General features: G+C 36.8%; 2 protein-coding genes across 15 annotated transcripts in view; one reads left to right on the top strand and one right to left on the bottom strand.

Moving 5' to 3' along the window:
* LOC6640790 (heterogeneous nuclear ribonucleoprotein L) overlaps nt 1–14,094 on the bottom strand; it is a 146,011-nt gene that overhangs the window by 98,165 nt on the left and 33,752 nt on the right. For all 14 annotated transcript variants that reach the window (XM_023174968.2, XM_023174961.2, XM_023174962.2 and 11 more), the window contains exon 2: nt 10,123–10,260. In XM_023174968.2, the coding sequence (XP_023030736.1) occupies nt 10,123–10,260 (138 nt within the window). The remainder of the gene's footprint in view (nt 1–10,122; nt 10,261–14,094) is intronic.
* Nucleotides 771–3,902, top strand: LOC6640845 (tubulin polyglutamylase TTLL13). The gene is made up of 4 exons (XM_023174960.2): nt 771–1,693; nt 1,756–1,909; nt 1,964–3,514; nt 3,578–3,902. Exons 1-4 carry the CDS (start codon nt 966–968, stop codon nt 3,695–3,697), a joined length of 2,553 nt encoding a protein of 850 aa, XP_023030728.1. The 5' UTR covers nt 771–965; the 3' UTR covers nt 3,698–3,902.

Here is a 14,094-nt window from a genome sequence, read left to right on the forward strand (position 1 = left end):
ACCAGTGAAGCAAATATTTCAACTTTATTAAACAAATGCATTTTCACATGCTTTTTACAAGCATATCTTAGTATCTCGCTCACTCAATCATACGAGCACCCTAGCGCCCCCACCAGCCAACGGCCAACTCCGGCCTTATGGAAAAACGTTTATATGTATAACTCGACTGTTTTTTGTCCGATTTTGATCAAATTTGGTATTTTGCTAGATATTAGTATTAAATTTAAGTGTGTCAAATTTGATTGCATAAGGTAAAAAAGTACGGGAGATAATCAAGTTTTTCAAATTACGGGGGCGGAAAAAGGCGTGGCAAAATTTTTACACATACAAAATGTGTGCATTTACTAAGCGAATATACATACCAAATATGGTGTCTCTAGCTGGAATAGTTTTTGAGATAAACGCTTTTTTTAAATTGCGGGGGCGGAAAGGGGCGTGGCAAAAATTTGAAATAAACTTGATCACTCTACATACTACACGAGTCTACATACCAAATTTGGTGGCTCTAGCTCTTACAGTCTCCGAGATCTAGGTGTTCATACGGACAGACGGACAGACGGACGGACGGACAGACGGACGGACATGGCTAGATCGACTCGGTTGTTGATCCTGATCAAGAATATATATACTTTGTGGGGTCGGAGATGCTTCATTCTGCCTGTTACATACATTTTGACGACTTTAATATACCATTTCACCCTATGGGTGTATGGTATAAAAATTAACAACAACTTCTTGCCTTAAACAAATGATTTAACAATTTTAATCAATAAACAATGCAAACAAACTGTTTAGTGTCAAAATTCAAAGTGTTTCTTTATATTATTTCTGATTTTTTTTTTGTTTTTGCATTGGTCAAATTGAAAGTGGCATTAAAGATATATATTTGGAGGACAATACAAGATCCATATCATCATCACCATCCATCAGCCCTTTCTAACCCTTTCGTTGTGCCAGACATTTAGATGCCTACCAGAAAAAATTCGAAATTGGAAAAATTTTATAATCCGTATACACGATATTTTGAAGCTCAAAAGAATCTATCGGTATCCGATAAACGTCACAAACTTGGTACTGTGTATCGACGCGAGAGTGTCTATGTGCTATCTGGTGATAAGAAAAAGCGGCGTCACAAGTCAAACACTGTCAGTCCCTTGCGGCATATACAATTACAATCCTGTGAGCCACCACCAAAAGCTGTCGAAGGTCCTAAACAACCCAGATGGCGGCCCAAAGCACCAAAAATCAATCGCATTATGGTCATTACAGAGGATCATACACAGGATAACAACCAGTTGCCAGGATCTCCGGAGTTGGATGCCATTTGTTATGATGTGATGAAAGAGCCACCCAAACAATTGCATCTAGAGGGCACTGATATTATGCCCAGCATTCGAGCGGTGCGTCTGAGCATCTGTGTGGAGAATACACGCTTTGCCCTCGTCTCGAGAATCTCAAAGAACATGGGCTTTCAACATGTGCCCGAACATAGATTGTGGAATATCCAATGGTCGGATTCCACACCTCATCATGATTTGCTTAAGAACATGAAGCGTTTCCAGCAGATCAATCATTTTCCAGGCATGATGGAAATATGCCGCAAAGATTTGCTATCACGCAATCTGAATCGCATGCTAAAAATGTATCCAGGGGATTATCGCATATTTCCCAAAACCTGGCTAATGCCCACGGAGTAAGTGTATTGACGTCGAAAACTGGGGTAACCTCTTCTTTAATCCCACTATTTCTCAATAGTGCCTACGACGTGGCCATCTATGCCAGCAGACATAAACGCACGTATATTCTAAAGCCGTATTCATCGGGTCAGGGTCGAGGTATTAAGGTAACCACCGATTTACGCACCATTGGCAAGCGGGAGAAGCTCATCTGTCAGACATATATTGAGAAGGTGAGTCCAAAGAAACACCAAGATAATTGTTTAACCTTTCTTTCTTGTCTATAGCCCCTTCTGATCGATGGCTACAAATTTGATCTGCGTGTCTATACACTCATCACCTCAGTGGATCCTTTGCGCATTTTTGTCTATAACGAAGGCCTGGCACGTTTTGCCACCCACAAATATGTTCCACCCACAACTGGTAATAGTAACAATGTGTTTATGCATTTGACCAATTACTGCCTGAATCGCCGCAATTCACAATACGATCTGGGCAATGGCACAGAGTGTGGTTCAAAGCGAAAACTCAGTGCATTCAATAAATGGCTTGTGGCCCACAATTACGATAAAGCCGAGTTCTGGGCCAGTGTGGACGATGCCATCATTAAAACGGTCATCAGTGCCTGGCCAGTGCTCAGGCACAATTATAATGCTTGCTTTCCCAAACATGACAAGATCCAGGCGAGCTTTCAATTGCTTGGCTTTGATATTCTAGTTGATTGGAAACTTAAACCCTATATACTAGAGGTCAATCATACACCGAGTCTGTGTGCAGATGAACCTGTCGATACAGAGGTCAAACGTCCTTTGATCAGAGATACGCTCAATCTACTGGCCACAGCATTGGTAGATAAAGAACAGATCATACGCGAAGATCGCATTACATTGCGCGAGAGGCTAATGAAACAGGTTTACAATCGTAAGTCGGCCAATCAAGCACCTCAAGTTCCGCAACGAGAGGCTGGTGGGACTGATGCAAAACAGGCGTGTTCCATTGGAGCATTGGCCCAGCAAATCGCTTGGGAGGAGAGCCATTTGGGTAACTATCGTCGCATTATGCCGCCAAGAGAATCAGAGAAGGTCAACTATTATTGCAAGTTCTATGACCAGACCAAAAATATTGTCATGTTTGCCGAGACAGCGTCGAGTAAGAATCGCGTAAGGCACACCCATATGCAAATACAAAAGCGCCGAGTCGAACAGAAAATAAAAATGGAGGAACTCCAAAAGCAAAACCATCAAAATCAACGCCGTCAAGAGATACCGCGCTTTAATCCGGTATTGGCACAGGAAAAATTACGCTGCCGAGAGGAGGCCCAGGCAGCTCGCAAACGTGCCATTATAGCCAAGGATATACAACGTCATAAAGAGCAGCTACTTATACCCAATATTGCCAAGGAACACATAGGCATATGGCAAACTGTGGTCCCGATGAAGGGTTCCAGCAAGTATAAAGCCGGTGTCTCCACAAAACAGAAGCGACGCAAACATCAGACGCAACTTCAGCAGCGTCATGCCACTAGCCATCGTGTAAGACGCCAGCATATGCTCGATATGGAGGCCCAGTGGGATGCCCAGTTTGTGCAGCGACATGGCATTAAGAAACCAAAAACTGAAGACTCACGTCTAGAGGGCGGCAAATCTAGAGAACCACCAACGTCGCCTCACCTCACTAAACGTAGTTCGAAGAAAATTAATCCATCATCTCCTGAAATCAATATGAAAACAGAACCCAATTGGTCACCCGACACTATAAGTGACTCGGAGGAGGAGAAACAAAAGAGTTGGCGTAAGCAAAGAGCCAAGGAAGTTGATAGCTCTAATTTTAGAGAAATGGTAAGAGAACAAAGTGCTTGAGAAATTGCAAACAGTCAACTCTCGCCCTCTCTCTTCATACAGCTCTTTTCGGGAATGTATAAACATGGACAATTGACTAAAAATGACATAAAATGCTTTCCAAATCTTCTATTTCGTCTTTTGGGTAACGAATTGCCTAATACACCAAATGAAAAAAAATAGTCGATATTTCTCCCTCTATCTACTACTGATACTGCTACTAATACTACTTCTTTACATGTTGTGTGAAAAAGTGTGACAGAAAGAAACCAAGAACTACAATAACTACTTACTTTCTTCCTAACTTCCTTCCTAATACTCCGTATCTTAACTTTTATTGTGAAAAGACCAAAATTATAATTGTGAATAAAGATCCATGAAGTCATAATATAAATGGGTAATACTTTAAAGAGCTTTTTTGCCAAAAAGACCTCAAACCAATCAAAACAAAGTGGTAAGCCCTAAAACAGACCTCTTTTGAGGCAAAAAAGAAACCCTTTTCATAATCTATTCAGCATATGCTCCAAAATTTTTATGTGCGATTTTGTGTCACAGCCATAAAAAACACATAAACGTGAGCGAGAAAACCGCCTCATCGATTTGTCAAAGTGCTAGGAGAAACAGAGAAGAAAAAGAAAAACTCAACCTGTATGTGTCCTCATTTCACATCTACCACGTTCTACCTTCTCCATTTTGGTGGATATTTGCCATCTTTGATGGGCGCATGCATAAACAAAATGCAATACAATGCGCGGCAGGAGTCTTCAAACTTGCATTATTGAAAACTGCTGTTGCCACGAGGCAAGAACTCTTCTTTCCAACCCACCGCCGCCGTCACAATATCTAATGGAGAATGGAGGAATGGGGAGGGGCGGAAGCAGCGAAGGAGCAAAAGCAAGGGTTTTTCTTTGGTTTAGGGAGTCCTTCTCGTCCCCACATGGCTTTAGTCAGTTTCTACCGCACGTCCTTCGTTCTATGTGTTCTTTGTCATGCATTTTCTTTTTTTTTCCGCTTTTCTACCCCTGCTGTTGGCTTTTAGCTGGCTACGCATTATGGTTGGTCGCCTGACTTCTAGCTGTGGCAGCATGTGTCACACATATTGCAAAATCTGCAGCTGCCGCGTTGCATTCCAGGGCTTTGGCTTATAGCTGACTGCCTTCCTAGTGCTGCTGCCGTTCTTTTTTTGCTTCTGCAACAAAGTCGAACATCGTTCTGATAAGCTGCTTCAAAGAGGAGGTTTTACATATGCCATATGCCCCCACAGACCAGCCTCTAACCAAGTTGTTGTTTGGCCTGGGGTTGGGTCAGGGCTGAAACATTTGCATCCACTTCTCTCCTTCCCCTTTTTGACTTTCCTTAATATATTATTGAGCATTGTTGTCCTCTCTTCCGTCTCTTGTTCAGCTGCCAAGCTGCTAAGCTAATACTCACTTTTATTGCATTTTTTTCTCGGTTAAACTTTAACTTGGCTTACAAGGATGCTGCTCGTCGAGAGCTAGCATTTTGGCCAAAAAAGTTTTCTCTAACTTGGCTACAATGTCGACTTCTACTACTACACCGACATATGTGTGTGTGTGTATGTATTCAATGCATGTGTGAAACAACACAAAAAATTTTCTTTGATGCTTTTAGTGTCGTCTTATTAAAAAGTTTTTAATCTTATCCCCATTGCATTTTGTTATTCTTCTTCTCTATGCCGTTATCTGACGGAAATGAGTAGAAGGAGCAAACAAGGAAGGCGCATGGTAGTGGAAAAAACTTGAGCACAGAGTTCACTTTAGTTTTCAACCATCAACCATCTCATCTCATCAGTAAGGGCCGCCTTGAGTGAGGGGGGAGTGTGTCTGCATTGTTGACAAAACTTCTAAATGCTATTAGAGGTCGTTTAGTTTACGATTAGTTAAACTAAAGCTAGTTCAAGCGTATGATGGAACGTTGGCTACGTGCCCGGAACTACCAAAATTTCTTAAAACAAAAAAAGCAAAAGTCCTTGAAACCAAGAAAAGAAAGTGTATAAATTTTTACTAAAAGTTACTTCGGTGTGTGCTAACATTTTCTTATTAGGATGTGGAGATACACTCTTAAACTATTGATCATTTTAAAGTAGTTTATTCAGATAGGTTTTTTAATTTTATGATTAGCGCTTCGAAAATGCGCAAACTTTTTAAGAATTACCACAACAGATCTTTGATGATGTTTTAAAATAAAACCAGAGGGCCGGGGCTAACTTCGACCGCGTCAAAGTTTGTATACCCTTGCAACATTTTTGGTAACTCTTTCCTTACCTATAGCCATCAAAAGTGGAAAAACGTTTAAGCTAAAAAGGCTAATGTTTGCGAAAGAACGGCCTACATAGGAAATAACGGAGTTATTGATGAAAGTCACTGTTTTCCACCGATCGTTCCTATGGGAGCTATATGATATAGTTACCCGATCCTTATCAAATTTGGCACAATCATTAACAGATATATTAAACTAACAAATGTTTACTTTGAAAGCAATCGCGTCAAAAGTAACGAAGTTATTCACCAAAGTCACTGTTTTCGAAAGATCGTTCCTATGGGAGCTATATGATATAGTCACCCGATCTTGATCAAATTTGGCATAGTCGTTTATATGTGTAATTAACTCACCAATATTGAAATTCACGACAATCGCTCAGAAAATAACGAAGTTATTAAGAAAAGTCACTGTTCGTGACTTTGCCATTTGTATGGGAGCTATATGATATAGTGATCCGATCCGGCTGAATCCGAGATATACAACGCCTGCAGTATATACAAGCCTACATGCAAAATTTCAGCTCTGTAGCTCTTACGGTCTAGGAGGAGTTTGCGTTGATCCAGACGGACGGACGGACGGACGGACGGACGGACGGACGGACGGACGGACGGACATGGCTATTTGAACTCGTCTCGTCGAGCTGATCAAGAATATATATACTTTATATGGTCGGAGATGCTTCCTTCTATGCGTTGCACACTTTTGACCAAAATTAATATACCCTTTTTGCAAGGGTATAATGAGCGTAAAGTCTCCTAATTAAACCTATTTAGTTATTTAAACGAAGAAGAAGCTCTTGAGGCTTGTAAATACTTTTTATTGAAAGGACTTGACTTAGTTATTTTTGAAGTACTATTTAGTCTAATCTTAGTTTTTTTACAATTCATTTGTGGGGTTTTCATTAAGATTCTGTATAGATATATTGGATCTATAGGCCTTTCAAATGTAATGACTTAGAATTCCGAGCCAGCAAGCAAAATGTTTGACATCAATCAAAGAAAAAGCCGCCAAAAATAATAAATTTTCAAGCTTTATAAGTCAAGATTCAAAAAGAATTGAAGTTCCCATTAAATCAATTAAAAGAATTTCTTAATTTCAGTTAACTAAATAATTTAATAGTTCGTTTCTTTTTCTTTAATTTTGATTTGCGAATAGACTTTTGCATCACTAATTAAAATTTTTTGAAGTCTGCTTTAATATAATTCAAATTTTGAAAAATCTTAGAAAGTTTCTAGTAGAAACTAGTATATTTAATGTTAGTTTCCTGCTAAAAACTACCACTTAGTAGGTAGAAAGTTATCCTCTTTTATATCTAGTCATCATCAGATTTAAAAAACAAATTTTAGAAATTTTAAAATGAAATAACTTGGAATCTGGATCATTTGATACCAAAAATGTCTCCTATAACAATCAATAAGTGATCATTTTGATTTTTACGATCTCAAAGCATTTTGCTTCATATTTTAAAATATATTCATGGGCCATTGAGAAATAATTTCCGTCACATTCCATTCCCTTACATCGTGTGATCAGCTGAGGCAATAAAATAAAGCTGGGAGCTGCACTTAAGCTGTTTGCAGCTTTATTTCGAAGATTACACAATAAAGCTTAATCAAAAAGAAGAAGAGGGGAAAAAAACAACGTAAAAAAATGCAGTCAGGATGACTTACATGGATAAAGGCAGGGGGAGAAGGAGGCGGTTGGTTCTCAAGCCTTTTTAATTTGTTCCACATAAAGGCAAAAATGGGACTGCTTAATTCCAGGACAAACATACTCTCGCAGGAGAGCGCCAGAACGACGAATGACTTAAGTCAACAAAAAGATTTATGAGAAGGAGCACACACAGAGCAGAGCGAGTGAAAAGCCGTTGAAAAATCTCTCTGGGTCTCTCTCTCACTCTTGGCTTGTGGATAAATCCAGCAAGTTGGACAATAATGCCGCCCATCAAAAAACAACAACTATACCAACAACAAATAGTAATGGTTAAAAAAAAAAAAAAAAAAAGTAAAGACGGCTCCCACCTCACCTCTTACCACACTTTTGCAAAGCAAAGAGACAGTAGCAGCAGCCATTTTGTAGGATACGAATTAACATGTCTGGGCTGTCTGAGGAGGCTATGGCTTTATCCACAGATCCACAGAGCTACCAACCAACCGAGCGAGCGAGCAAGCAGTGGCCCAAAAGCCAAACCCAAATGCAACCGGCAACATATACATATACACACAAATAATTTCAGTTTTTCAGTTTTCAGTTCTTCAGTTTACAGTTTGCAGTTTTTATGCTGCATGTTTTCCACTTCACAGGATTTTATGTTCCACTACGCTCGCTCTCGGCTCAAGTGTTGGAAAATACAATTGCCTGGGCATATATGTATGTACGTATATAAAACATACACACACCAGGACCACCACGTCTCTTACTTTTAAAACCTCTTTCCTTTCTGCTACCCCACTGCAATCTCCTTTTTTTGCTTCTTCTCAAACAGTAAAAACGTTTCCGCATTTTTGTTAGGTTTCTGTTTTTTGCCTTTGCTAAAAAGACAATAAACTGTGTCAGTATGGGCCAACAACAAAGTGTGTGTGTATGTGTGTGTGTGCCTCGATGCATGTTGCATGTGAATATATCCTGTGCACAGAGCGACACAGAAGAGGGTTAGAGCATAGAGAAGAATAACATTTTGGATTGCTTTGATTTTCATATCCCAAGCATAACAATATGCGCAAAATGAAAACATTCGTGATCGTCTATACCAAACAAAAAAAAAAACAACAAAAAATTGCACTTTTCATTTTTCGAGCTTATTTATATTTGAGCTCATCAAAAGTTTTCCATTTGAAAGCCAAACGATTTACTAGAACTATAACTACAATCTATCCATAAACTGTGTTGTTTTTATCCTTGATATTCAATCATTATCCCCTTCCGAGCCGAATATAGTACATATATAAACTTAATACTTAAAACTTCATTTAGACTGAAAACTAATTATATTTGTTTACCATAAGAACTTTCTTTATGTACAAATTGCATTTTCTTCAACTAAACTAAATATCTTTTCAAAATTTAATGGAAAAATGCCTCAATAGCTAATACTCCATTGATGAAAGCTTTCATACAAATTTATCAAAATTTATACAAAGGCATCCTGAAAGGATCTTGTATTTCAAATAAGATATTTCTATACATTGAATATAAAGCACCAGAATATGGTAAAATACATGAAAATTTAAGCCTCAACCTTTAAGACAAGTTCTTGAACCAAAAAGGTTATATTCACTAATAATAGGTTTGGCTATTATAAATAAAATATTAAATACAAATCTGACTTAGGTGACAATGCATTAATAGCCCAAAAATTAGTGATAAGACTGAACACTTTAATGTCGATAACGATAAATCACTATTGACAAATTAAAATTAAGTTATAGAAGAATTCAGACTTGGTTGTTAGTTTTCTGGCAGAGCATAAGAAATTCGTCTTTTGGACTGCAAAAATGAAATATCTGCCAAATTCATAGACGTTAAATGTGTGTGTATCTCTGCTCTGTATGTTCGTTTCGCACGTTTTTACAACACGGCACACACTTAAGTACTTTATGCATTTTTTTTCCTCTCTATGTATAGTTGCATTGTTTTTGTAATTGTCGTAGCTGTTGCTGGTTGCCGGTTGCAGGTTGTTGCACGTCCAACAATGCACTCAAGCTAAACACTTATCCTCATACTATAGATCTAAAGAGATTCTAACCACACACACACAGACAAATACATTTCACACTTGTTGTCTGTTATTTCTTGTCCCCAACAACTAACACACACAACATTGAGCCACATTTTGTAGCTAAAAAGTATCAAATGTTGTGATAAGGCAGCAAAATACCACAAAAGGCAAGGCCAAAAGACCACAACGAACACACAAACACACACACAATCAACACTTTGCTAAGCCAATGGAGAAGCATCTTTCCATCTATCTAGGAAAAAAAAACATCATCAGGACAGAGGCGGCAGAGCGTCTAAAAAGAGATATAGATACAAAAATACATCAACAGAGTTGAGCTCTGCTCAAGTGTGTGACAAGAGGAGTTTTCTCTTCTTATTTTTTATTTGTGCCCTACAAATTGCAATAGATTTTATTTAATTCCATCTTTCTCCATAAAACTCACTTCCAACACGTCGAGTAGAGTAGCCCAGCTGAATAGGAATCATCTATATATATATATAAACTAGGCGAATCTCTAAATGCTCTACACAAAATATATATTTGTATGGACTAGTAGTAGTAGTTAAGTTTAGTTTTAGTTTTAGTTTGTATATGGTGTACTTACAACTGTGATGGGATAGAAGGGATTTATGATGGTGAACAGTAGAATGTGATTTGGCCGTGTAGTCTCTGGACGCTTTCTCCGTAGGTCGTCATTTGACTTGTTCATAAGTGCTTGCTGCTGATTCTGTTGTTGTGTGGACTGTAAGAAGTAATACATACATAATATATATATATAAGTATAGTTTTGTATAAAGTTGTGAGAGAGGGAGAGATAGAAGGGTGAAAAGTGGGTCGGCAATAGTATAGAGTACAGGTATATAGCAACAGATTGATCAATAATAGGATTTATAGTATGTATAAATATGGTTACCATATGTGTGTATGTGTGGAGTGGTATGTGATGAGTGTGTTTTTTCTTCCCCCTTTTACTCTATAGTTTTACATTTCACATTTATTTGTAAGTGCAAGTGTCTCATTTATTTGCATATTGTTATGAGGATGTGTGAGACTAGTCAAGTGTAGTAAATTCTAGACCAAATCAAATGATTATTTAAATATTCAAAAAGAAGGATTTTTTTCTGTTTCTAGTTCCTGGTGAGTAATCGAAGTAAGTGAATCAAATAGGTTAAACCATAGGGAAATTCAAGAGTTTCTAGTAATTATATTTCTTTTTATTTAGGGATAACTTTCATGAAACTAAGTTCTTTGCTTTAATTTAAATTGGTCTACAGTATAATCCTTTCAGATTTCTTTACATCGATACTACACACATTTATTGTCTCTCTATTTAATCTATTTCCTAGTCGTTGGCTTAGTGGAGACCTACTTCAAATATATTTCTGTTTTCTCCCTCTCTCTCCAGCACTACTGAAAGGTAGATCTGCACTTCGATCAAATATTTATGTTAATATTTCAGGAGTTTTACTTCGGCTTAGTTGGCTTAAAAGCAAAATGAATTTCGATGGCTTTTTTCTCTCTTTTTTGAGTCAGATAATTGCTGAAATCAGGGCATTGAAACGATCTTTGGAGGTTAATACTGCTCGAAGTGATTGTCGTTAACTAATATGACGAAAATGTTATTTTTGTAGATTTTTTCTACTATTATTGTCGATATGTTATCGACCCAAGTTAACCCTAAAACAGGTTTCATATTCGATTTCTAATAAGAGAGTAAAAGCCATGATTGAAAAATTTCAGGCCTATTTATAAAGTGCAACAACCACTTCCTCACCTTGCCAGACTAAATATTTTGCTTTTCTCTTGCAGTTTAATATACTCAATCATCAAGTTATTTCAAACATCTTATTTTCTTCTAAATTCATAATTAAACATACTTTAATTTTAAGTTTTTGTTTTTCATTTTTATTTGGGGTGGTGAAAATGAAAATCTAAGATGTTTGGGCTAGAAAACTTGAGTCAAAACATTAAGTTTTGTATAATTTTTCCACGTTAATTGACGCTGTCAGAGTTGATGAAAAAAAATATTGTTTGGCAGTTAGCTTAAACTTAAATTCATAATATTTTCTTGCATTTTTTTTCGTTGTTTCTGTTGTTATTTATTTTTTTCCTACCCTCTATAAATAAATTGCGGAATTTGGGTGAACCATGTACATGTCACGTTCTTGTGTCAATCAATATGAAGACATAGAAGGGGGAAAAGCTAAAACGGACTGAGCGGTTTTTGGGTTGCAGGCACTGTGAAGTGAATTTCAATTTTCGGGTCTCTCTAGGTCTAGTCACAGGTGCGACGGCGGTGGCTACAGAGAAGTGAAAGATGAGTTGGTCGGTCAGGTGCTACACACTCACACACACACACGCAAACATCTACAAATTTGGTGTGTGTATTTTGGCCTGGTAGACTTGACACCAAAATGCCGTAGATATCAACGTTAATTAACTCACCAATAGACAAATACATATAGACATATACTAGACGACAACTAGTGTTGTAGGCACGTACTAACGCAATGCAGAGAGATATAGTTAGTTAGTCAGGAGGTGGTTGCGGTAATGGCAAAATCTATATGTATGCATCCAATTTGACTTTCCCCTTTAATCTGCACACATTTTGCAAATTTTTTCACTCATCACACCTTTTGGTTAGCTTTGTCTCTCTCTTTGTCTCTCGACTAATCATTAAGAAATTAGCATTCATTTTGTGTTTAAAACTTTTGCTTTAAGTTCACTTTTCCTTCATTTTCTTCAGCATTCTTTCAGTAAGTTAGAGCTAGCTAACTATGTTTTTTCATTTCCTTTACATTTGTGTTGCATTTGGTTTTTTTTTTCAGCTCAGAGTGAAATGTACTTAATTTTTTGCACTTAACCTTATTTTTGTTTTTTTTTTTTCTTTTACTGGCTCGCTCGCTCTTGCCGACGTCTGACGCCGCTTTGTTTTCATTACCTGACTTTCGTAATTAGGTTAATGGATCGCTTTGTGACGTATATAACTAAATGCTTCCACAATTTATATATGCTATATATAATTGTCATAGCTCTATGACAATACACTCATTCACTATTCATTTTGCTATGACAAAAAAGCTCAGCTATTTCCGACGCTCTTTATTAAATAAATAGAATACACTCTGCGCTCGGGTAATATATTATTAAATCTTTTTAATAATATATTATCTTGTATTCATTTGTCAGCTTTATGGCCCTTTTTGCATTAGTATTTAAACTCTATTAATATGTACATTCTATTTTCTTTATAAATGGTGAGATTTTCTTATTATATAGGCTAGCAAAATTATATTTTTCCTCAGTTTCTGTGCATCTTTAAGTCCTGAATAAAGACAGTTAATAATAATTAATTTGTAAGCTGGGTATATACTAATTATATAGAGACAAATAAGTATAATTATAATTGGTATTAATGTAAGATTTTACATTCTTACATAAAACTAATGATTTGATTATATTTTGGACAAATTAGTATTTCGATTTATACTCATTTTTGACGTTCTTTTATTTTCACTAGAAAATAAAAAACTTAACCAGAAAATTACTGGTGGTCCCTTTAAACATTTAGTTTATTTTGCTTTACTTCAAATTTGAATTATCTAATAGCTTTTACGTTGTTTATATGAACCTAATTATTGCGCAAATCAGTCACGATGAACACGGATTTTTTATGGCATTTCGAAATGATGATACCATACCAACCGCACTCACACAGTGCATTTTCCGCATTAATAACTTCCCTTGTGTTGCCTCTGGCCGTGCTCATCAGCCCAAATATGACAATTTTGTTTACTGAATGCTGATTTTGGAAATAAATATCTATAATTTGTGTGGACGCTGTTCAGGCGTAAATCCATTCAAAGCAACATAAACGTTGAATTTCATGCTTGAATTATCCGATAAAAGAAACTCGCGCATTGAATCGCCAGTTATATAGCATTAAACATGGCTTTTTATCGAACGAAAGTAACTGCTATAAAATTGTTTAAAATTGAAATAAAAACTAGGTAAATGCATTTACTATATTTACTATTTACTATTCAGTTTAACCATAGCAATGCGAAACTAAGTGCGAAAGTATTTCAAAATATTTATAAGTAAGGTAGACAGAAAAGAATGCATAAAATATTTCACATATGAATTCCCCAGTTAGTAATTTAATATTCTTAATACCAAACAATACAAATAGTTACCCCCATTTGCCACCCCCTGAAAGACCACGGAATTTCGAGAACTTGGAAACGATTAATATCTATGTACATGTATATATTATTTTGTATATAACAAAAGGAAACATTTGTTTTCTGTCAAAAATTTCCTTTAATAATAATATACATCACAATTTCTTTGTCTCATTTTTTTCCTCCTTTTGTTGTATTATTATTTTTCTATTTTCTATTCATTTCATTTCCATGACGCCCACACACCAATACAAGGGAAAACCTGCCGACAGTGGGTGAAGACTGTTGATTGAATTACAAAAGCGGATATCGAATGCTAATTGTGGCGCCTCGAAGTAAATATACCCTCTCTCTCTTCTGATCTGTCTGCCCCTGGCCCCTTTTTAGTA

Source organism: Drosophila willistoni (genome assembly GCF_018902025.1).
Source record: "Drosophila willistoni isolate 14030-0811.24 chromosome 2L unlocalized genomic scaffold, UCI_dwil_1.1 Seg168, whole genome shotgun sequence".
NCBI lineage: Eukaryota > Metazoa > Arthropoda > Insecta > Diptera > Drosophilidae > Drosophila > Drosophila willistoni.